Source organism: Emydura macquarii, unplaced genomic scaffold (genome assembly GCF_026122565.2).
Source record: "Emydura macquarii macquarii isolate MOO-44397 ecotype Brisbane River unplaced genomic scaffold, CSIRO-AGI_Emac_v2 contig_2207, whole genome shotgun sequence".
In the NCBI taxonomy this organism is placed as follows: domain Eukaryota; kingdom Metazoa; phylum Chordata; order Testudines; family Chelidae; genus Emydura; species Emydura macquarii.
In genome coordinates this window covers 2,448,117-2,472,935 of record NW_027132344.1, presented here as the reverse complement: position 1 = coordinate 2,472,935, position 24,819 = coordinate 2,448,117, and the positions used below count along the sequence as shown (strand labels likewise).

General features: G+C 39.2%; 1 protein-coding gene across 1 annotated transcript in view; it reads right to left on the bottom strand.

Annotated features, from left to right (window-relative positions):
* The window catches only part of ATP10A (ATPase phospholipid transporting 10A (putative)), a 125,839-nt gene that overhangs the window by 32,599 nt on the left and 68,421 nt on the right, over positions 1-24,819 (bottom strand). Inside the window, exons 4-7 of the mRNA XM_067559986.1 lie at positions 18,080-18,186; positions 17,844-17,975; positions 15,254-15,384; positions 13,348-13,600 (exon numbers count right to left, since the gene is read on the bottom strand). Of these exons, the coding sequence (XP_067416087.1) occupies positions 13,348-13,600; positions 15,254-15,384; positions 17,844-17,975; positions 18,080-18,186 (623 nt within the window). The remainder of the gene's footprint in view (positions 1-13,347; positions 13,601-15,253; positions 15,385-17,843; positions 17,976-18,079; positions 18,187-24,819) is intronic.

The following is a 24,819-nucleotide window of genomic DNA, read 5'->3' as shown; positions in this document are numbered from 1 at the left end:
CTAAAACTATGCAAAAAATTGCTTGTCAGTTATGGTCTATGAAGGAAAAAACAAACAAACCTTACTGTCCTCCAGCAAAGGTTGGGAAATTTTCTCTCATGTATTTCTGCCCATGAAAATTTCAGAATGAATCTATTGATGATCCTTATAAAGCCCTCATTAGCATAATATCTGAACACCTCACAATCTTCCTATTTCACAAATGGAGAACCGAGGCACAGAAATGCTAAGTGACTTGCTCAAATTCACATAGAAAGTCTGTGGCAAAGCAGGGTCAGGAACCTAGGTTCCCAAATTTTAGGCTAATCATTGGACCATCCTTCTGCTCTGAATGAAACCCTGAACAAAACGAACATGACAATGCTAAGTAAAAGTACAATAGATAATAAACCGCAACAGGCCATCAACAAAGATTTTTGAAACCTCATTCTCTGTGTTGTTTATTAACGCTGTAGGATACAAAACTGCTATTAATCTGATGGTTGCAATGGCTTGATTCTGTTAGTTGAGTACTGCAGAGCACAATATGTACACAGAATTATGTTTGTTTCAGAGTTTTCCTGTTTTGTAAATCAAATCTTTTCTTTCATTAGACAGGCATTTATTACTAACATTTATCCATTCATCAGGTATTAACTGAAAAGGCTTTCATTATACTCACAGAAACCAGAGTATAATTATGCACAGTGTACTAAATGCAGATGCATAGTATCCATTATGTACTGAAGTCTTCACTTTCTATAAATTCTCAGGTGTAACCAGTCAGGCTTTCCCAATTGCCATGTACTAAATCACTATCATATAAGTTCATTATTTAGCGACTTAATATGCAAGCAGGATAACACTAAATTTTTTTCCATTAAACATTCATTAAGAAAACATTGCATTACATTTAACTGAATTTATTGTGTACTTTCTTTTAATACAGCTAAGATTTAAAAAAAAAACTACAATCCAGTGTAATTTTCAAAACAAACTTCATCTCTCAGAAAGCAGCCACATGAATTGAAATCAGATGGCATACAGTATATAGGATACCACTATTGGCGTTGTATGTCAGTAAAGCTAGGCAAGATTTTTTCAGAAGGATAGTTTTTTTGACAAAAAATGTAGTTTCGGTAGACTTGAAACTTTTCACAAATTTGACAAGAAGTTTCAGTCATTCACAAAATGGCCAGAAGAAGAGGAGTAGTAGTAGGTGAATATGATGCCAGCCCCCCAACTGATAACCTTTAGCCCAGAGAGTAGGCCACTCACGTGGGATGTGGGAGACCCAGATTAGAATCCCCGCTCTGAAACAAACCCAAAACAGATTTTTTGATTCATTGTAAATTCTGAAACATTTCAGATTCAGTTCAAAACGAACTGAATTTTTTTATTTTTATTTTTCAAAACTTTCACCACAAGCTGTCAACTTCAATTTAATTTAATTTTGTTGCCAGTGGGTGCCAGTGGGGGGTAGAGTTTCAGGGGAGAGCAGGGAGGGCAAGTGACTGGTCACGTGACTTACGTGTCTCAGAACAGCCCCCTCCCCGCCAATGGCTGTCCTGGTCTCCCCCACTCCCTGCCCCACTTAACAGGGGGGTGAGCCTCCCCCTGCATATTTGGCCATTATCCCTGGCAGTTGGGTGGGTGGCCGCTTCCAATCCTGGCCCCTCCTGGACACTGCTCTGCAGCACAACGGCTACCTGTGAGGACTTGGCTGGGGAAAGCGGCTTCCCCTCCCTGCCCCAGGTTGGCTGCCAGGACAGGGACCCAAGCAAACCGACAACTTGCTGGGGGCGGGAAGGAGGGTGGCTCTGGTTCACTTGGCCCCTGCCCCCGGCAGCCAGCCAGGACGAGGAGGGGAAACTACTTCCCCCAGCCACCCCGCTGGGCTCTCTCAGGCAGCTGCTGCGTGGCACAGAGCAGTGTCCCACTCATTTTTTCTGATGCGCAGGGAGAGGCTGTTCACAGCCCATCAGCTGAAAGACTCTGAAGCACCATCTCTGAAGGGTGCCTGATCGCTGGCCAGGCCAGCCCTGGTGAGTGCTGAGTATCCCCTATTTCTTCTGGTGGGTTCTTGGGCACCCTGGCACCGACAGAACTCAGCACCTTCCCCTTCCAATCAGTTATTCATCCAGCTCTATATGTTGTACAATCTTTTGAATAACTAAATACACAAAAAGAGACAGATCCTGAGTTGCAGCCACACAGCACTTCCTGCACCTCAGGAGGATGGAATGCAAGAATGCCATTTGCATGTCCTCAATTCAGTACCAGTCAATACCGCCAGTACAGATTAGAGAATCCTGAGGACTGTACTAAGGTGTACAGACAGTCAATGGATGTCGTGGGTCGTTCTGGCAGATCACTGGGACACAAGAATGCCCAGGACACAAGTCTGTATCAGCAGACTCACATGGCACATTACAATCCTAGATGAAAAAATATTCACATATCTGCTACAACAGGTATTTGTTGCTCTTCACCAACATTTTGTTAAAAGTGTGAGAATTTTTCATGCAAATGCATACTAATTTTTCTAATTAAACTTTGCCTGCTTCCTCTCCCACACAAACACCAATGTACTCTGGGAAACATATGCTCATTTTCATTAGCATGTTTTCATCTCAAAGTAGCATTGTCAACTCGTTAAACATCAAAGACACGTTTGAACACCACATCCTGAAAGCTTCCAAGCAACACCCTCAACTCCCAGCAGAATCAATGGGAGTTGTGGGCACTTGGAATCTCACAGGAACAGGTTCCAAGGCCGAAGATCTCAGTCTCAGGTTTTCCACATGCAATAATCTTTCTCACAGTTGATAACGTGCACTTGAAGGGTGTGCCAAGGGAATGGTATACTCCTCTGTATTATGTACCTTTGCTAGGTTAAAATAATTACTGTATATCTTTACAAAACTTTCAACACAATTGGTCAAGCTCTTCTCCAGCTATATTGGTTAATAACAGGCCGTGGAAGTTTTGGGTGAATCCCTGACTTGCTGAGACTTTCTAAATGAATATGAGATCTTATAATCACATCCAGGAAAAGTTTCTGTTTTGAAAACATCTTTCAAAATGCATGACTCCAAGCACAGACCCTGAGCTAATTATTATTTTATTCCACAGACACACAAATCAAAAGCTAAGTGAAAATGCATTACATGGAAAATGTACCAAAGTTTCCTTTGCATTCCTTATCTGTATAATTATTCATTGATTTTGTCTCTTCTATTTAAAAAAAAAATCTTCTATTTACAGAAGGAGCATACAATAAGTGTTTTCCTAGAATGTGCTTGAGACTTTGATCTTGTATCTACTTCAGTTTACGGGTGGGGCTTAGGTTTAAAATGTCAAGAATGACTAAAGTGAGTTACAAAGAAAATCTTTCTTGAAAACAGAATATTTTCAATAGCTTATGCAGACTAGAGATGACTACAGTACACATATAATATTGATAAGCATGTTGAACGTCAGACACGTGATTCTCACTTTACACACATTTAATTCTTTTGATATTAATGGAGGACCTCCAGATTTAAGCCAGTGTACACGAGATGAAGCTCGAGCTCTGAGAGCGTAATAGGATTTTGGCTATTCATGAAACAATCTTATATCTTGTATGGTAGGTATTAAGAGGTTTTAGAAACTATGAAATGTGGTTTAATCTACACACTATGACTTAGGTTCATAACTCTTCTACTGTGCAAAACATGTTTATTTAGGAACACTATGTTCTCTCCATTCATCCACCCACCCATTTACCCCCTCAAATTCAGAAACCTTTTCTATGAGCTTTACTTCCTAAAAGACATTGTTGTGGGCTGGTTTCACTGTCAACAGCTTCTACTCACTGACTATTGATGTCCTTGGACTTGCCCCTTGTAAAGGTTCTTTATTCAAAGTAAATATGTACATACCTTTCAGAATCACAATAATGTAATTGAAGAATGTCAAATTACACAATAATATAGTTCATGTTATATAATCTTTCATATTAAGCCGGTAACAAGCACTCAAAAAAATCAGTTCTTTTTCCATGAACTCCATTATATTTGTCCTATTCAAATGCAACAATAAAGTATTTAAAATAACTATCCTACACTAATAATCAACTAGACTGGTTGGTGAGATTTGATTAGTATTTAATTATTTTTACTTAGCCCTATGCTTCACTAATTAATATGAATTGACCCTCCATATCATCCTACAACCTCTACTGGACTAACACTATAGCATCCGTACTAGGCTAAAGGAGTCAGTCTGGGATGCTGGTAGTTAGACAGCCTGCAAGAGATAGTCATTAAACATCATGGTAGCTCAATGGACGATATATTCCAGGTAAAGTGCAATCAGTATTCCCCCTTAACCATGCACAAGTGCATCTGAGACCCCCTTACTCCCCACACAGATCAATGTATGGCATTCAGAATAGACTCTGTGCCATTTTCTACCTTGCCTCACCTGCCTGGGTAACCTTCTCCCACTCTATTGCTATTTCTGAGGTAGGAAAGCTCCAAGGTTTTCCCCTTCATTCCCCTTCAGTTCCTTAAGGCAGACTCACTGAACCTTTTCTTCCCCTAGGGTCTGAGAACTATTTTAATTCTTATGAGAATTTCCCAGTGCAAATATGAATTTAGGCATAGAGTAAGAGAAAACATCCTCTGTCTATTGAAGGTCTCAAATTACATCAATGGTGAATGCTATTGTGCTTGTTTTTTAGACAGGGATTAAAAACACACAGTTAAACCACACAGTTCTAGCTTTTCACTCTCTTCATCAGGGATAGATTGAAACTATTCTTTTCACAAAGCAAAAGAAAATGAAATGAAAAAAACAAATCAGTTACAACAGTGTTTCCAAAACACCCAACCCAATCAGCAAGTGCTGATCCTGCTGGGAAAGGGTTAAGTGGACCCTGAGGCACGTGAGTTTTTACCCCATGTGAACATAAGAGAGGTGAGCAGTCATGAAGGTGCAACAGCCAAACCTGGGGGAAAGGTTTGAGTTGATCTTTATCATCTTACTTTTTTTTTTTTTTTAATTAATAAAGCCAAATTCCCAGGATGGATGTGAGGTGAGTTTGAACTGTGCACAGTATGTCTGTAGGTCAGGTAGGGAAAGACATCTACTCACAAGAAAATAAAAGTTCACTTGCAAAACTGACACAAAGCCGAGAAAGTAATCTTGCTGCATGATGTACATCAGCTCTGCTGAAATCTTCACCAAGAACAAACAGGCAGCGTCCCAAGAGGGATCTCATTTTCCCTAAGACAGTGACCGAGAAATTTGGCTAATCTAGGTGGAAAATGTTAGGCTTTTCACCATTCTCTTTCCTTTGAGCTTCCCTTTTACTGTTCCATTCTGTGGATTATTTCCTCTCCACAGAAATTGGAAGGAGGGGAAAAATGCAAAGAATGAATAATTATGGGTTTTCTGCTTTGTGGGACTGAGTTCCTAGGTATTAAGAAGTTACTCACCTTGTGCAGTAACAATGGTTCTTCGAGATGTGTCCCCCTATGGGTGCTCCACTATAGGTGTTTGCATCCCAGCGCTGCTGAGAGGAGAACGTTGGTAGCAACATTCATTGGGCCCACACATGTGCTGTCTCTCCTCATGCTGTGCCACGAGGCTAGCCAGTGCACACAGGCTAACTGTCCTCAGTGCCTTCTGTACCGTAGAGTCATAGCAAGAACTCGGAAGCAGAGCAGGTGAGGGTGGGTAGTGGAGCACCCATAGGAACATGCATCTCAAAGACCATTGTTACTGCACAAGGTGAGTAACTTCTTCTTCTTCTTCAAACCATGGGTGCTCTACCGTAGGTGACACCCAAGCAGTACTTCCCCTTGGAGGGCTGGGACTTCGGAGTTGGGTTATTCACAGGTGATAATACTGTGGAGCCAAAAGATGGTATAAGGTCTGAGGCCTTGTTCTTTGGCTAAGCCAACAGCAGCAGGCATAAGCTAAGAAGCAAACAGTCACAACTTCACATCCTCAACCCATCTAAATTACATCACAATGTAATATTGGACTGTTAAGAAGGTGCTACTATCTTAATAGCACCTACCACCCCCAGATAAAGAGACAGATCATAAGATGTTTAAAGAAAACTTTATTTGATAGAGTTCTGTCTGGCAAAGAATCACTTATCAACAATTGTGGTTGTAAAATCTACACTTCATATTGTTTTGTCTTATGTTTTACACTTCTCTATTGTTTATCTGAATGATTTCTGTCTGATTCTTTGATTGTTTGTCTGTTGCATAATTAATCGTTCAATATTTAAATCAACTCAGGTGGTGAGGTCTGATTGGTTAAAGAACTGTTTCATAATGGGTTAGGATTGGTGTTTTGTAGTACTTTAGTTTAAAATGATTGGTTAAGGTATAGCTAAGCAGAACCCAGGTTTTAACTATATAAACTGAGGTCCAAAAGGAAATTCTTTGGAACCTAACTCCAGGACACAGCCCAAGATCAGTGCATGGGCACAGGTAGTAGTAGGGAGAGGTCTCACGGTGCCTCAACCTGCCCGTCAACAGTGGTTATTAGGGGCAAGTGGCTTAGTCGAGAACTGGGAGCCTGAAGGCTTCTGTTAGGGGAATTTCCCTTTCTTCTTTTGGGGCTCATAGTGCCATTGTGATGGGAATTGGGATGAATAAGGCTTCTGTTGGTATTGAGAGCTGAAATGTCTCTTTTGTCGCAGTGTGTAGATTCCCAGTGACCTGAGAGTGGCCCTGGAATCCTTGAAGGAGTGGAGGGAGGTGTCAGTCTTCTTCACAAAGAGCTTGACACTCTCAAATGGGAGTCCTCCACTGTGGTCTGCACCTCCTTCAGGAATCCCAAGAGGTGGAGCCCACAACACCCATCTGTGGAGATGGTCCTGGCACCTTAGTCAGTGGCATCAAGGGCTGACTGCACATGTGTTTTTTATACCAATTGCCTTCCTGGATGATGGCCCTGAAGGAGTCCTGAGAGCTCTCCGGCAGTTTATCAATAAAGTTGTGCAATTTATTGTAATTCGTGTAGTTGTACTTTGTTGTGAGCACCTGGTAGTTGGCAATTTGAAACTGTAAGGTGGCCGAGGAGCATGTCTTTCTACCAAAGAGATCAAGGTGCTTCTAATCTCTGTCATAGGTATTTGTCCTAGCGTGATGTTGTCGGCCATGAGCGTTCACAGCATCCACCAGAATGGAACTGGGTGGAGGGTGGATGAACAGAAACTCCGTTTCCTTCGCAGGGACATAATATTTTTTGTCTGCCCACTTGCATGTCAGAGCTACTGAAGCTGGGGTTTGCCACACCATCTTAGCTGGGTCAAGGATGGCCTCATTAATTGGGAAGACGATTTTGGAAGCAGTTGAAGCATGGAGGATATCGATGAGCTGGTGGTGTGTATCTTTAACCTCCTCCAGTGGTATGTGGAGGGTGTCAGTCACTCTTTTCATCAGCTCTTGGAACAAATGGAAGTCGTCCATCATGGAAGGAAGCGATGGCATGATTGCTTCATTATGCAAAGAAGAGGATATGGCCTTGGGTGTTACGTCCTCTTCTGTGTCTACCTGTTCCTCCACTTCTGGAGATTCTGAGGTCCACAATGCTGTGGCCATCAAGCATGCCTGGAAGGTTCTCAGGCGATGCTTGGTCTCTCTGAGGCAGGCTGTCGAGGCACTGACGAGGGGTCCCAGAATGGCCGGAGGTGCCCACGGGTGGCCGTATCAAGATGGTAGCAGTGCCATCTGGTGGTGCATTCCTGGACTCTGTTGATATTGGGTCCCCTATGGAGCTTTGGAAGTGTACTGAGAAAGTCCTTCTGGCTCACTGGCCAATCCCTCACTTGACAACAGAGGGGCATGGCATGATTGCAGGAAAATAACCTTTATTCGACCATGGCATTCAGCTGGTACCGAGTGTCCCGGCTTCGGTGGCAGTGCCGAGGGGGATAGAGATCTTGCCTGTACTGATCTCTCTGATGCTGGATGGGCCGATGCCTCTGATGGTACCAACAGCAGCTCGCATACTGGGAGCATCTTAGGGCTTTCTTTCTGTCTCTTATCTCTCTCTCTCTCTCATCTCTCTGTACCAAAGATTCGGTGCCCAGGCCCAAAGGGTCCAATGGGCTATCAATGGTACTGGACACCAATGGTCGCCAGGGGAGACGGATGATCTTGGTGCTGGTGGTGCCAAGGATACTGAGCGAGATGGTTATCACTTTCAGTTATACCTGGGCTTGCTTAGAGGACTTCCCACTCTTTTTGACTTATAAGAGGAGTCCCCGGACCCTTTCTTCAACCCACTATCCTTCAAAGTTGAAGATCTTCAAAGGGAAGATTCATGCCAGCCAGAGGGCTGGAGTCAGAGAGCAGCCTCCATAAAGATGATTTTCTGGCACAGCTCTCTGTCCTTGCGAGATCTCAGGTTGGACTTGCTGGCAGAGGGAACACTTTTGTTGGATGTGGCCATCGCTTGAGGCAGCAGATGCCCTGTGAGTACTTGTCTGCAACTGGGATCGTCTCGCTGCAAGTGCGGCATTCTTGAAGCCCGAAGAGCTGAGCATACCCTGGCCAGCTGCGGTTGGGAAGGAAGTGAGGATGATTAGCCCATGCATGTTGTCTAGCCTTGTGGCAGAGCATGAGTAGAGACAGCGCATGTGCGGGCCCAATGGACACTGCTACCAAAGTTCTCCGATCAGCAGTGCAGGGATGCAGACACACCAACTGTGGAGTATCGACAGGGACACTACCTGAAAAAGAAACCTGGACTTGGGCAGTCAATCATTCCATACACAGTGAAAAACTAACATTAGAAAAATTGTGACCGCAATCCTAGTCAAGTCTGCTATAAAGTTAGCCTTTGGAAAAACATCTGGGGCAGATGCCAGGCTGAGAATTAACCAGAGGAATTACATTAGCATTCCCCTCCTTCTAGAGGAGTTATGTACAATTCCACAATAACACATACACAATTGTCTTTAATAAAATGGACTCCACGGGCATCAAACCTAACTCAGTATGGTTTAACTTAATTCAATAAAGTTTATCTTAATTCCACAAGGTTTGTCCAGAATGTTGCAGGATATTGTCAGTCTGTCACAACTTTTGTGGCTGGTGAAAGAGTCACGAGCAACTGGTGCCACTCCTGATTGAAAGAGGCAATGCCTTATTCAGGGAAGAAATCTTTCCTTCCTCCAAACACACAATAGCTTGACCAACACTGAAGAAACCCACTCTGGATATATCAGTACTAGCTAACTACTGACCAGAGTCTAATCTCCCGTTACTCAGCAAGTACATGGAAAAGCTAGCTAAAGGCCAACTATAAGCTCATCTAATTGAAGCTAATATCCTAAACCCAGCACAATCTGGATTCAGGCCAGGATGTGGGATGCAAAAAGCTTTAGTGACATGGATAATCTCCTGCTGTCAATGGATAGAAAACAGGCTTCCGTTCTCATCCTCCTGGACCTCTTTTGAGCTTTTGATATTGTCAGCCATGAGATATTACTCTCCCACCTGAGAGAAGTTGAAGGGGACCAGGGAAATGTGCTAAAATTGTTTAAGTCCTTCCTGGCAGAAAGCTCCCAAAGAGCAGTGATGGAAAATTCCACCTCATCACTAGACTTCTGTGATGCTGTATGACTGAAATATGACACTGTATATAACTGATATTGCCACTGTTAGACAATCACAACACGTCTTGTACAAAGTATTTCATGTAAGGTGTCAATGGAAAAGTTCTGATTTGCTAAGTATGATTATCCTGTTTATATTCATGTATCATTTTTGTATCTGAAGTTATGAATATTGGCTATATATCTGTATCACAACTGTGTTTGTTCCTGGGGTAATACCCACAAGGTAGTTTACATTCAGTCTAGCCAGCACACTATGAATGAACTTTTCAAGCTTGATTGCCCATTAAGGACACTCAACTCTTCTATGAGCCACAGAAGAAATTCATCCTGTCCAGTAAGTCTTCCTGTGGATACCTTAGCACGGATATGGCCAATGTCTACCCCCTTTGAGTCAACAAGCCATGTAAGGACAGGTGACATTCTCATGTGACCCTGGACTCCATCTTGGAACAGTAACTTTCCACAAACAGAGGCTGTGAGCTGTGTTTTGAACCAGTACATTTCCAGGCACATGGCAAAGGGTATAAAAGACACCTGGAACAATTCCATTTTGCCTCTTTCGTGCTCTGATTCTCTGGACTGTGGATTTACAACTAAAAGGAGCACATCAAACTATGAACTGAAGACCTTCCAATCTTTCTGGAAGTTATCAGAGATGCATCTGACAAAGTGGGTTTCTGCCCACGAAAGCTTATGCCCAAATAAATTTGTTAGTCTTGAAGGTGCCACAGGACTCTCATTTTATTTCAACCTTGGTTTCCCTGATATAAAAACAGGGCAGTGTTTACCTTAAACTAAAAACAAAATCCTGCCAAAACAAAATTCTGCACTGTACACAGAACTTTCCCAGTGAGGAGAGGATGAGAGAGAATACAAAGCACATGTGACAATCATTATTACACTGCTTAATGCATTGCTGGAAGGTGCTCAGATACTATAAGAACCTAGATAAAGTCAGGAAAAAAAAATGACAGAACCTTTGGATGAATTTTTGGGGTGTGAACAGAGTTTGTAACATGCCACAAATCATGAAAGAAAGGAGAGAAGACTGTACCCAGTCTACTACATGAGTTACCAGGTACCACTGTATTACATTCCTATATAACACGCTCAAACGAAAACCTCAGATTAGAATTCCTAGTCTAAGAATATTCACTCCTGCAAGGCACCATAACAGAAAATGAATTGTGGATTCCAGCATCATAATCAAGACATTGATGTAACAGTTTTAGATCAGCTCTTGCAATGATTTTTACATTTATCTCATCACTTCACAGACTACTCACAGTTTGATTCCTAGTGTCAAATTACTATGACTGAAAGAAATATTATGATTAATAGAAAAAGACACGAACCTTTAAAAAACAATAGATACGATTATGCAGAAAGGCGGGTGGATTTTGTTTGGTTTGCTGGGTCCTTAATACTCAGTATGTTTTAAATTTGCATAAGTGGCAAGACTGGCAGATTTTAGAGTTCTCTAAACTTCATTTTAATTCACAAATAGAACTGACTGGGATAGATGGACAGAATCAGTTATTAAATATATCCCAAATACAACATGGTGGGATTGCTGGTTTCTGGTATGTGTAATGGAAGGGCTTCCTACAAATCCTTTTGTATTTATACTCAAGAACATAAAATGTTATAGATGTTCTTAATGCCAGGAGAAACAGTTGCATGAGGGGTATTATGTGACCTAAACTAGTGGATAATCAGCAGGTGGGAAGACAAGATATCAGTGGAGTAACTTCACAGAAAGAATGGGCCTGAAGAATAAAAAAATCGCTAAAAAAATCGCTAAAAAAATCTCAAGTGAGAACACTTGTTTACTGTGTCATTGATCCTGAAAATGGAGAATAAAATGAAAATTATGACCATTTATACATAGAAAGGCAAAGAATTAGTGCAAGATAACTTTATATAGAGAAGAGAAAATGAAAGATTCAGAAAATATGATTAAAGGGAATTGTCGACTTAAAAATCACATTTAAATCTGAAAAATCTGTAACAACTAGAATTACAAGTGAGCACAAAGATGCCTGTAAATGAGAGCAGATAAAGAGAAAAAAACTATTATTTTATTTGCTTTGTGTATTTGATAATTTTGTGTATGGTCAGTTTCACTGTTTTGTTTTTATTATTTTCTAACATTTATATTGTAATCCCAAAACGCTAAAGAAAAGCATGGGTAGACTTGACAATGATAACACATTGTAAGATAAAATATTTGACACTTAATTTCTTCTTTACTTACCCATCAAGACCCAAGTTCAGGGTTCTGTATTTGCCTTGCATCACCTGGTGTAATCTAACTTATAAAAATACAGCCCTTCCTGCACTGTTTTAGTTAACTGTAATATTAACTCTTGGAAGGGACACAGTACATCCTGAAATCAGAGGGTGGCAGGTAAACAAGAAGAATGAAGAGAAGCAGTACAGTCTACTGTTTAGTGTGCAGAACTGGGAGTCAGGAGATGTGCTGTAGATTCTAATTCCACTTGTGTCTCTGACTCACTGCAAGCCCTTGGGGAAGTTGCAACTTCTCTCTTTCTTAGTTTTCCCATCTGTAACATAGGGTTAATAATAATATCCCACTACCTTTGTTAAGTGCACTGATTTCTTCTCCAGAAAATTGGTGTACGTCCAATATATTACGACAATTTTAAAATATTTCTTTTTAAAAGTAAAGTCACTGTGTAATTTAAGCCTCCACAATATTCTGTTACTAACTTGGGATCTCATACAATTTTAAATGGCTTTAAAGTTTACAGTTCACCTTTAATAAGTACCTGTTGTTCCATTTCTGGTGTGTTAGCTGAACTCCTCAAATGCACTTCAAGGAAAGTATAATGTACTGCAGGCTAATATACTTAATTACTGCATTTAGAAAGCCAGTATAGTAGATATCAAGTACACAAAGAGAATATGATTTGAGAACTTAACAACTTTCAATTCCCAAAGGATACAGCTAAAATGTTAGGGGGAAAATAGCTTAATACAAATTACACAAAATCACAAAATAGGAAGTCACTTAATAATTTTAAGAGGTTGATGAGATGACACATGGGTGACAACTAGAGGGAACCTTATTCCCTTGTGGTAATGAATTACTTTTTAATGCTTCAAAAGTCAGCTATTTGAGGATGTTCTGTTCAGTTACAGTATTTGTTTGGCAGCAAAAGAATATTAACACAGAGATACCCATCACACAGGGGCCCTGAAGTGAACAGGATAATGCTAAAAGAGATGAAATATTATTACACCAGACTGTGCTATTATGTTAACATGAAAGCTACACTAATAGCCTTGCTCATATTCTGTTCTTGACACTGACTATCTTGAGCGAGGTTACACAATAAGGGACAGATCCAGCAATGTACTTAAGCGCACACGAGTAGTCTCATTGATATCAATGGTATTATTCATGTGCTTAAAGTTAAGCATGTTCTTAAATGCAATGCTGGATAGAGCCTAAACCTACAGAGAACAGCAACCTTGACAACACACTCAAGATCTCGTACAATCCTTGGTAAGATTATAATTCCCAAATGAACAGATATCAAATTATAGCTAATTTTACAACCATCATTGTGATTGGTGTCTGTGTTGGTGCACATATCACAAATCCTACACAATTTGTTGTTTACTTTAAAATCACAGCAACTTTTTTGGTGAGTGAAAACCAGTTGAAGTAAAACCATTGGTCAGCAAACAAGGTATCAATTTACCATTAGCATCGTGGGAATATTCTATGCCAGACACAGTGCATCTTCGGAAAACCATCTTATTTTCAGTAAGAGTTCCAGTCTTGTCTGAGAATATATACTGCATCTGCCCTAAGTCTTCTGTGATGTTTAAAGCTCGACACTGCAGCTGAGAGTCTGTCTCTTCATCATATAAATCCTTATCTTGATGAATGAAGAATACTTGGCATACTTTAACTATTTCAATGGATACATACAAAGAAATCGGAATCAGAACCTAAAATACATAAACACACTAATTAGGAAAAAATAGTGGCATTGATATTATATTGAATTGGTATAATCTAATCAACTTTATAGCAGACTAAAATCACAAAGAGTGTATGTGCTATACTTACCTACCAGGACAAGAGTTTAATAGGCTTAGAGTCAGTATCGTAAAGTAATTAAAATGTTCGCAAAAAGTTTACTGGGACAGATTAGGAAAGCCTATGGTGAAATTGTAGAGCTGAAATCCATAATTATGTCTGGAAGAGTGATTATCAAGGCTTGGACAGAAGCAAATGTTTTCAGGCTAATAAGATGAGCTTGAAAGAAGCTAGGAAAGGAAAAGAAGAAAGGGAAACATACAGTACAGTCAGAATCCCGCAAATACAAAAGAACATCATGCATCAAATAAGGGATGAGTAGCTCCCAAATTTTATCTGTGTAAATAACAGGCTGTCACTGAATTAGCATTCCAGGAACAGGAGAGGTAAAATGAATGAATGAGGGAAGGTTCTGCAGAGAAAGCAATCTTTTCGGTTGCAGTTTTTGAGCAGCAGTTCAGCCAAATGAAGAACACATTTTGTAATTGCTGAACAAAGTGTTATGCTCTGCGGGATTTCCAGAAAAAAATTTCAGCAGTTTCTTAGTGATTTTCAGAAATCCACGAAAGACATAATTTATAGTTGAATATTGCCTTGCAGATGTTTTTCAGTGCAGAAATTCTTGGTTTAGAATCAGACTTGTGGGGTGAATTACAGCACATATATAAGCATCAAGTGTGGCTGTTTAAACAAAGGGTGTACATTTAAATAACTCTGTTTTGAGTTTTCCTTAACAGAAAAAAGCCCCCCAAAAACCTTGGTACATTAAAATCGTAAGCTAGAAATGGCAAAAGCCTAGTTATTTAAATCCATCCCTCTTCAGTGCAAGATTGTTCCCTTCACTAGTGTGCTATTTTCTAGTGCTGTGTCAGCTCTAATTTTACATGTCCCCAAAGACATAGGCTTCCACACTTCACTTGACACACCACAGTATTAAAAAACATAGTTGATCTCACTATCAGAAGCCTTTCTCCCGCTCCACTACCCAATATTCACCTCCTTTGTACAGGTGCTGAGTGATGACAACTCTAGTCATTTATCTTCTGTATAAATTCTAACCAGTTTGGTGCTTTTAAAGGGTTAAATTCCAGTTCACCTCCAGGAACCTTGTTCTAGGTGTTCCTCCAAGCTTTTGCAGCATGGTGTCCCACAGAGAATGAAGTTTGTTCCTCCCCAACAGGCACCTTCCTCATCTGAAACCCATCCTGCTTTTTACAAAAAACCACCTAAAATGTTTGGGACAGAACCTCAGCAGGTGTGAATTTTCACAGCTCCATTAAAGTCAATGGAGTGATGACAATTTACAACAGCTAAGCATCTACCCCTTTATTTTTTCAGTGCTGTTTTCACATTAATGAAGCTCCTTTATTTTTCTAGCTATATAATATTTTATTCCCCATTTTTCATGCTTTAATTGTATTGTATCTAATTGCATTACATTTTAAATACTTAATTAGCTCCTTAAGTGCCTTGATGGGACAAATGGGTCACTTTCTCCCTCTCTATAATCATTACTATCACTAAACTGTGAACACAGAACACAGTATGGACAACTTTGTTACCTGAAAAACTATTATCATTGTCAAAAATGAATATACTGCAGCTAGAGCTGGGGATAAATAGTTTCCATCAGACCCTGGAACATCAAAAACTGGTTTCTTCTCACCATGTTGCCACACCCAAAGGCCATGACCTGCAGAAGAGTTGAAATAGATGAAAACTCAAATTAACACCAAGAAATTAAAAAACATGGGTTTATTTTGTATGCATTTGTCCTTAAAAGCAATCTGGAAAGGAAAAAATAAAGGGCTTGTGCCTTTTTCTTGCTTTGTTATGATTTATGAGAAAGGCCTGAAAGGTGTTTTTTTTAATATGTATTTTATACACTGAAAATTCAGGTCTTGTCTGCCCTAGAAGACACCATGATGACTGGAGAACTAGTGAAATGGTGGCCATCACAAGAGTCTAAAGAATAGAAGCTGAGTAACTGAGAGAGGAAAAGATTTTAGTCAGACTATTTCAAACTCTTTGTTTTTTGTCTTTCTTTGTTAATTCCTATTTAATGCAAGGGAAGTATTAACATTTTGGAGAAATGATGTCTTTACCAAAGATACAGCAATCCCACCCTTTTAATTAGGGTGTCAGAATAATGAATACATATCCTCTGAGACATACAACAGGTCCTCCCAGAACAGCCAGGAAAGACCTGAGTTGATACAGTAGAACCTCAGAGTTATGAACACCAGAGTTACAAATTGACCAATCAACCACACACCTCATTTGGAACTGGAAGAACACAATCAGGCAGCAGCAGATATGAAAAAAAAATACAGCACATTACTGTGTTAAACATACACTACTAAAAAAATAAAAGGAAAGTTAAAAAAAAAGGATTTGATAAGGAAAGGAAACTGTTTCTGTGCTTGTTACATTTAAACTAAGATGGTTAAAAGCAGCATTTTTCTTCTGCACAGTAAAGTTTCAAAGCTGTATTATATCAAGGTTCAGTTGTAAATTTTTGAAAGAACCATAACCTTTTGTTCAGAGTTACAAACATTTCAGAGTTACGAACAACCTCCATCCTGACATGTTCGTAACTCTGAAGTTCTGCTGTATTTCCGATATATTTGATATTAAAAACAAGCAGAAAAAACCCAATACCTTAACTTCCACCCCAAAACCTAACAATCTTTCAGGTCCTACTCTTTATATGTCATAAAGCAGCAAAAAAAAAAGAGCTAAAGACCTTTAAAAAAATCCTTTGTTTCTAAGCTGCTCCTTGTTCCCACATTGACATCATAAATAAATAAAAATATCATTGTCTCACTAAATATTTTTCAACAGTGCTAAGATTGACATTATTTCTGTCCTGATGTGTCTATCACTATTTTAAATATTTTAGAGTAAAAATACTAAAAATTCTCCTCTTGCAATGGACTATATCAAGTTTCTTTTTACTAAATGTTCTGATTTTCGAAAGATCTAGCGATTCTGGATGCCACAAATTTATGGACTCCCAACTTATGGCAATGTCTTAAAGGGGCTTGGTTTTCAGAGGGTGGGTGTTTAGCACTCTGAAAAATCAGGGCCCTTTTCAAGCTGGGCTCCCCAAAATTGAGAAACCCCAGATCTCTAGTCACTTTTTAACATCTTGGCTTCTCATTTTAGTTCATATTTTATAGACAATATTGATAAGAATTTTATGGGGTCACACAACTCATTTTAACAACTGGGAAAAAAAAGAAAGGCTTCTGTTACTAGGATTCTACTTTTAAAAAAATTGAAAATCATTAGGGTGAAATGCTGTTTTTGAATGTGCGAGGCTCCCTTTGAACTCAGAGAGAACAAAGCATGAATAATAGAGTGGTGTTTGGCCCTCATCTTTCTTCTTCAAACAGGATTTACCAACAGCTGGAAAAAGACACAATTAAGAGCGTTAAAATAACACAGAAGAAATTCCAGAGCTTATGTACAATGGACACACATCCAGAACAAAACCCAAACATTATAAAACATGGAATTTAAAAGCAACACACACACACACACACCTTACCCCTGCTCCTCTATTTTTGTTAACATTTTCTATGTCAGTTACAATTCCATGGAAGTCAATGGTAGTCTTTTCTTTGACTTGTCATTTGAATTTGGACTTTATATCATTTCTAATATTATCATTTTGGATACTTAAGCATGTTGGGTTAATATTGTGTATTATGCGTCCTGGTTTTAATCTAATAGACCTAAGTGAATGGTATTGTACTAATTATGTTTACTCCATGTTCATACATTACCTTGGCAATTGACTAAGTATGTGCCAAATTCTGCCACCCTTAGTCATGATGAGTTGATTTCAAAGATACTACTTTTGCAGTAATGCGTTACTCATTGCTACTAAAGGTGGCAGAGTCTGACCCTATAGTTGTCTAATTTTCTCTAGTAATAGAATATTGTTGATTGTTATTAAAAGATTACTATTTGGATGTGCTTATGTACTAAGCTGATGTTTATTACAAAAAAGAAAAAAATCTTTACATAGAGAAGTAGATACCTGAATCAAGAGACAGAAGATGCATATTTTTGAATTTGTAAAGCAAAGCATGTGACTCTCAGATAGAGTTTGGTCTTTAACTTCTATTTTTAAAAATAACTTACCAATGGCTGAAAATAGACACATGACTATAAGTATGAGGACACACCAAAGGACATCAATATTCATCTGTCTTTCAAGCTTACTGCGCTTGTAACGTGGTCCACTGTTATTTAACAAAGCTTTGGTCTCGTGCCCTGCAGAAGCAATAATATTAAACAATATAATATAGATACTTGATAACAGTCTAAGGAAACTATCAAGTTAACATGTAAAGTAAAAGAGAAAAGCAGTCTTTTACCTGCATAGATTACTATCCCTGTAACCTCTTCTGTGTTCCTAACAGTACATCCACGTAACAAAAGGTTTTCTTTAGATAGTCCATCCCTTTTCCCACTTTTATGTACACTGCAAAATATTTAATAACAGAACTCAACACAGAGAACCAAAACATTCAGTTTACTGAATCACATCACCACTGAGTAAAATAAATCTATGGATTATCCCCAAAGCTTAAATAGTCAGAACCCCAAACGCTGGCCTGAGGATAAAGGACTCTAGGGTTCACAAACATTCTTGAAACCACAAATATTCCAGGGAGGACATATATGGGTGAATGAAAGGGAAGTGAGGGGCAAGGATGTACGTGCATGAGTGAGAGCAAGATGACTGCACTATATGATTCTTATGGACTGATATATAAAGAAGCAATGACATGTACTTTATAATTATGCATGTCAATTATGGAGGTTCTAATTGTGGCTGTGCTGAGTTTTGTACTTAATGTAGTATAAAGATTATTTTTGAAGAATTCTACAAATTATTTGTCATAAGTATTTTCCCTTTCTCTTTTTTTCCTCTCTCTCTATTGTCCAACTAGAGAAATTTTCTTTTTCCCTTTCCAATGATCAATTTCTTAAATTCCTTAGGCCCTTTTGGCCCTATTCTGTCTCTGGGAACACTGTGATTCCTTTCTCCTTCCTTTTCCCCAATCCCTGCACAGCCTACTCACCCTTTGACCCCTCATTCTGATATTCCAACTACCTACTAAGCAGGACCAGATTAAGACCTCTCGGGGTCCAGGACAGAGAATATACTGAAGCCCTATTATGAAATACTTAAATTTTCCTGAGATGATTAACAACATGTCATTCAAAGAATTAACAGAATAAGGGAACAACACAAGCAACATAGCCAGACATGAAGAATTATATTTAGCTAAAAATTAGAATTTACAGCTAACAGGTTCCCACAGAAACACAGCCTGCTTGATACTATGCATCAGTTTAGACATTAAATGCCTTAACAATTCTGTGAAAGCACTGACAGAGAAAAAAGATAATGAATTCACTACAGCTGAGCAGAAACAGAAAAATTTGATTTTGAGTACAGAGTACAGCTGAGGCCAAGTGCAGTGGAAAATAAATAAAGTATTTATTAAAGTGGAATTTATAATCACCTAAACTCACTACCCAATTTTGCGCAGATTTTGTTTTTCCAGTTCTTCTCCAAAACAATTTACAGAAAAGCAAAAATAGGCATTGGTAGCAAAACAGCTACCTTTGGAGATCCAATATGCACTGTTCTACTGTGTGATATTTCATATAAATGTAATACTTCATATTAACACACTTTGAGTTCAACAAACAGCCCAAATTATAATTTGGTTTATTCTTCAAGCTTTTAAAATATATTATGAAGATACAATTTTTGGTTTTGATAAAGATATAACAGCAAACAATAGTTGTAGAGATAATACAATTCATTTTAAACACAAATAACTGTGAAATATAGTAACAAATTTACACAACGTTTAATAACAATGTAGTGAGTGCATCTGATAGGTGAATAAAACATAAAATCTCTTTGCTATGGGAATTTTTCTGAAGTTAAAAGCAATAAAAAACAATTAATATCTTTTTCTTTTAATGTAACTGTTTTCTTCCTAGCTTTGAGCCAGAGGTCCCCAAACTGTGAGGGCGTGCCTTCCTAGGAGGGCGGGAAGGAACCTTTGGGGAGGCGTGGTGGGGTCTGGGCCAGGTGCGGAGAAAGCGCCACCCAGTCTTGCTCTGTCCCCATCTCTGCTCTAGCTTTGCCCTCTGACTGCAGCCACAGCCTCAGCTCCCAGCTACAGCCCCGTGCCTTGCTCCTGGCTGGTCCCGGCTCTCAGTCACGGCCAGAGTCCCATTCCTCGCCCCGACCCTGTGGCTGCAGCTCGAGCCCCCACCCTGGCCCGAGCTGCAGCCTGGGCCTTGGGCCCTGGCTCCTGACCACAGCTTTGGCCCTGCTCTCGGCTCCAGCTCCCAATTGCAGCTACTGGGGGGGTAGGGAGAGACGTGGACCAGGTAAGAAGGGGGACACAACCCCAAAAGTTTGGGGACCACTGCTTTAAGCAAACGAAAGTCAGGAATTAGGTCATCAAAGCTCATTTTTTGGACCAACTCTGAGTCTGCTGCCAAGAGGGACAAAGCATCCAAACAGCTTTGCTGCATTGTGGATCTCAGTTTATATTTTATTCCAAACAATTTAAAAAATGACTGCCTTCCTTCATAATTAGTCATGAGAAGGGTGAGAAATATTCAGTGGACATATTAGGAAATGTAGACTAAAGTTGATTGTACCATATCATCTGATAGAGTACTTACGGTGACTTATCTGTCTCATTTTGTGCAATGAAGTGAAGCTGAAACAGTTCATCAGGAAAATTTTGGTCCAAGTCTGAAGGATAAACTGCAGCAAATTTTGCTGCATATCTGCAAACTTCATGGAGATCCACTAAATTCAGTTTAAACAGGATTCCAAAGCGTTCACACAGCGCACTGTAAGCATCCAGTCAGTGATGTAGACAAACTATAAGTTTGTCAATTATGACAAAAATATGTCAATGCAAAATGGATGGCTTCTTTACAATACTGATTTTATTTCTTCAGACTCGCCCTCAAACTATTTTCTTTTCATGACACAACTCATGTGGATGGTACTGAAAAGTAGGTCTGTACATTTTGTGTGTGCTGAATTCAAAATCCTCAAACTGGTCATGCCACCTCACTACAAATATTTCCAGCAAGCACAGCAAACTAACAGCAGTACTTCGATTTTCTGGGGCTAGATGCTGTAATTTGAACCGCCAAAGCAGTGTTCCAAAAGCGTGCCATGAAAGAGGTCTCCGGTTGTTCCATTTTCTTCTGAAAAGAAGCTGCATTTAAATGAGTGTCAGGATCCTGATTTGTACTTTTTGACAGCTCTTCTAAGGCTTGTCGAATACTGCTTTAGTTCTGATACAGTGCATTGGTAGAATTGGAATGACACCACCATTGTGCAGCTGACAAACTTTTGAGATTTGCAGTGTTGTTGTAATGATGTTGGTCCCAGACTATTAGAGAGACAAAGTGGGTGAGGTAATATATTTTATTGGACCACTTCTGTTGGTGAAAGAGACCAGTTTTTGAGCTACAGAGCTCTTCTTCAGTTGAACAATTGTGTATCTCTGGCTAGTGTCAGCATTTAAATTGTGAAAAATAGTTTTCCATCAATATGTGCATCTGAGCAATTGTTAACATGGTTGACTCCAACTAAATATAGGGAATATGTAGTGTGCATGGCACATACTCTACTGGTGGGTTTTTCATGATAGATGGGTCTGCAGACCATTGTAATGAGCAGCCATATTACCAGTATTATCACACACAGCAGTTAGATACATCGAAACCTAAGTTGTTTTATCATAGTGAGCACAGCTTCAGCGTGGTTTGCCCCTGTGTAGTTCTCAAGTGGCTGAAAGTCAATTATTTCGCCCTTCAGAAATTGAGAAATCAGAAGATGAATATGAGCAGGTCTACAAGTGTGAAATCAGGAGATGAATCAACAATTACAGAGAAATACTTAGCTTGCTGAAATTATCTTGTTATGGTATTTTTAATTTTTTCCCCATCAATTCAATGAATTTTACACCTAGAGTTGAGGACAGGTAGGAGGCCTTACCTTTCTCCTTCTGTCCAAATTTAGCAAGTTGGTCAGCCAGACATGGATCAAACTGTAAGATTAGCTCAAAAATCCCCAAATCTTTTCCATAGATTTTGGATCTTAATACTTCATCTTGACCATGGAAGCCAAGCCCATGAGTACTTAAACTTTGTAACTGCCATTGCATGCTGAAGAATGTCTCTTCAGGACTTTTGTTCTGAATTGGATTGGTGTGTCATATCAGAGTCAACTTTACAAGATAGTTTTAAGTTTTAGCCAGGCTAGCACATTGTTTCAGTGTTCTGTACCCCTCTCATGTTTGAGAGTTGCTTCGGATGTTTCCAATATCTAAATCCTGCTGGAAAAGCATATGATGTCCTTGAAAAAAGCTTACTTGCAAAGCAGTAAATATTTCCAGTAGATGGAGAGTAAATAATCCAATATCATGCAACTAATTCACCACTGAAGAGACAAAATGAAAAAAGTTCTTCAGCAAACATTCTTCTCTTCCCTGCAATTACCTGCACAGAAATCAGGAAGTTTTCTACATCTGCATCTTTACACACAGCTGAAACCCCAAACTGTTTGTTGTTTTCATTGAATTTTCTCCATAGCACAGGATCAGTAGAAATCTGGATGTTCTTTTTATCCAGGTAAATGTCCTCAGTGTAGTAAGACAAAGATATTTCAAATTAACCACTAAATGGTAATAATATCAGCCTCTATAAACAACTGCCTGACCAAATAGCCAAATAGGCCAATTACAGGAAAAAATGGGGCATCAGGATAGAAAAGAAACTCTTAGTAAACAAAATAACATCTATCCTAGTTAACTACTTACTGTTTGTTATTTATGTGCTGACAAAAATTGCAATTACGTCAGAGAAACAGAGGGGGAAAAGACTGGGAGAATGGATTGCCACAAGGGAAATATTAAGAATAAAAAATTAACTTCTTACATCAGTAGCACTAGAAAATTGCTAAGGAGAAGGGGAAGAAAAGTCAACTAACCTTTTATAGACCTGCTGTGTATGAATGAAATTCCACATAACAGACTCCAGTATCTTAATGCTTCAGAGAGCAGATGGTGAAGGAAAATTGGAAATATTTTAACTACTGTGCATTCAGATCAAAAGTAAAATTCTTAATTTTTCAAAACAAATTGGAATTCAGAGCTAATAAATAAAGAGAAAGGTTGAAAACTGAATGCATTAGAATAAAACTAAGATATTTAACTGCTGTTGCTGCAGCCTCAAACTTTATTTTTTATGTTTATTTTGCTATATTTTGTTTTATATAGTAGATTTTGCCATCCTTAAGTATGGTACAGTTTAATACCCTGTATTGCCAATCCCAAGCACTTTAAAAACATGAATTAGGCCCCGCAAAATCATAAGATTAGCTTTAAAATAATGTGTTCTTTTTATTTGCCTTTTAGTTTATGAGTCTTTAAGGTGCACATGGGTCGTGTTTTCAAGCTTTTCGCCACAACCTTGAGTGCTAGAAACTTAGGCTTTTTTAAAAATGAATGCTGAGATTCTCACCTTATCACATGCCTCTAGGAGCTGTAGCTTTAAGAACCACACCATGTATCACGAGACTAGCAGAAAAATTGCCAGAGGTGGCAACACTAAGTACCTCACTCTATGAAAACAATGAGACTACTCACTGAGTAAGGGGCTGCTCATCTGAGCGTCCCTCAGTGTCTGAATAAGGCATTACACAGAAATAAAAGAAAACACACTCCTGCCTCACAGAGTTTACAATCTTAATCAGATGAACAGGTGACAGAAAGAATGATGGTACGTGCCAAGCATTTTAGCAGTGGGAAGGTGTGCATTTTAGATACGTTATAGATACTGCAGTGACGATATCTGGCAAGAGACCAGAACTGAGGTGAGAAAGAAAAGGAACAGGTAGGATTACCCCAAGTTTGTGGCTTTGAAGCACAAATGAAATTTCACCCACTCAAGTAGAGAATTCCCCTCCGCAGTTCTGAGATGGCAGAACACAGAGCCACGTTTTCCTTTTATTGAGTTCTGAGTTGCAAAAGTTCTGCTTTAGTCCTCTTCCATCACTGTCCCAGCCCTTAATCATGGACTTCCTAACTTTGTGCCCAGCAGGCCAATAAGCGGCAATTATTCACTACCAGCTTGGGAGTCTGAGCTTTGGGATGTATTAAGATTTATACAATCTTGGGGAAATTGTTAAATTATCCACAATGGAGCTGCAGTAATCCTCCTCTTCTTAGTACTATGTCTTCTCTGGTTTTTAAGACCAAATCCTCCTGCAGCTTGTCTTGTAAATTACTAGGATGTTAGCTTAAGTTTCCAGTGAAGTCTCCAAATTGTAGTTAACTTCCCTGTAAATAAGTGAACGTGGCTTTTACAAATTCACTGGAGAATTAGTAGCTTTGGTTTGTGATTTTATAGCCCACACAAGTTCTTTACAGATGACTGTTAATGACAGTAGACTGTGATATATATGCTGTTGACTATAAACTTGTGTATACAGTTATAACATGCTACAGGAAAGTAATAGAAGGGAAGTGCAAGCTTACTTGTCTGGTAATTAAAATATTTCAGTTGCACTCAGAAGGTCTTGCTCACCTCATGCCATTTCTTCTTATTCAATTAGCTCTGATAAAACACTGAATGGTCAGTATTCAGACACAACACAATCTGTGCCTACTCCACAATAGTGCAACATTTCAAATTGATCTGTTAATGCTCAAGACCCAAATCTATTGCCTTCATTCATTGACTGGCCCTTCCCTCAAAAGCTTAAGGTGCAAAAATTGAAGAATCTTATGGCAACTTTTTCCCCGTCTTACCGATCAATAGACAAATAGCATTTGCTACTAATTATCACTTTTGTCCAACAAAATTAAGTTGCTTAAGTCACAGCCATCCCACTAGTGATCTACATAGTCTTAGAAAATGACATGGAGGGAACTAATCCATTAGAGAGAGGAACAGGGAAAATACAACTAATTTATTTTCCTCTTCTCCTCTTCTGCCCCCTCCCTACAAATGATCCACTAACTGGATATATAGAGAAATGATGAGCCAGTTGGAC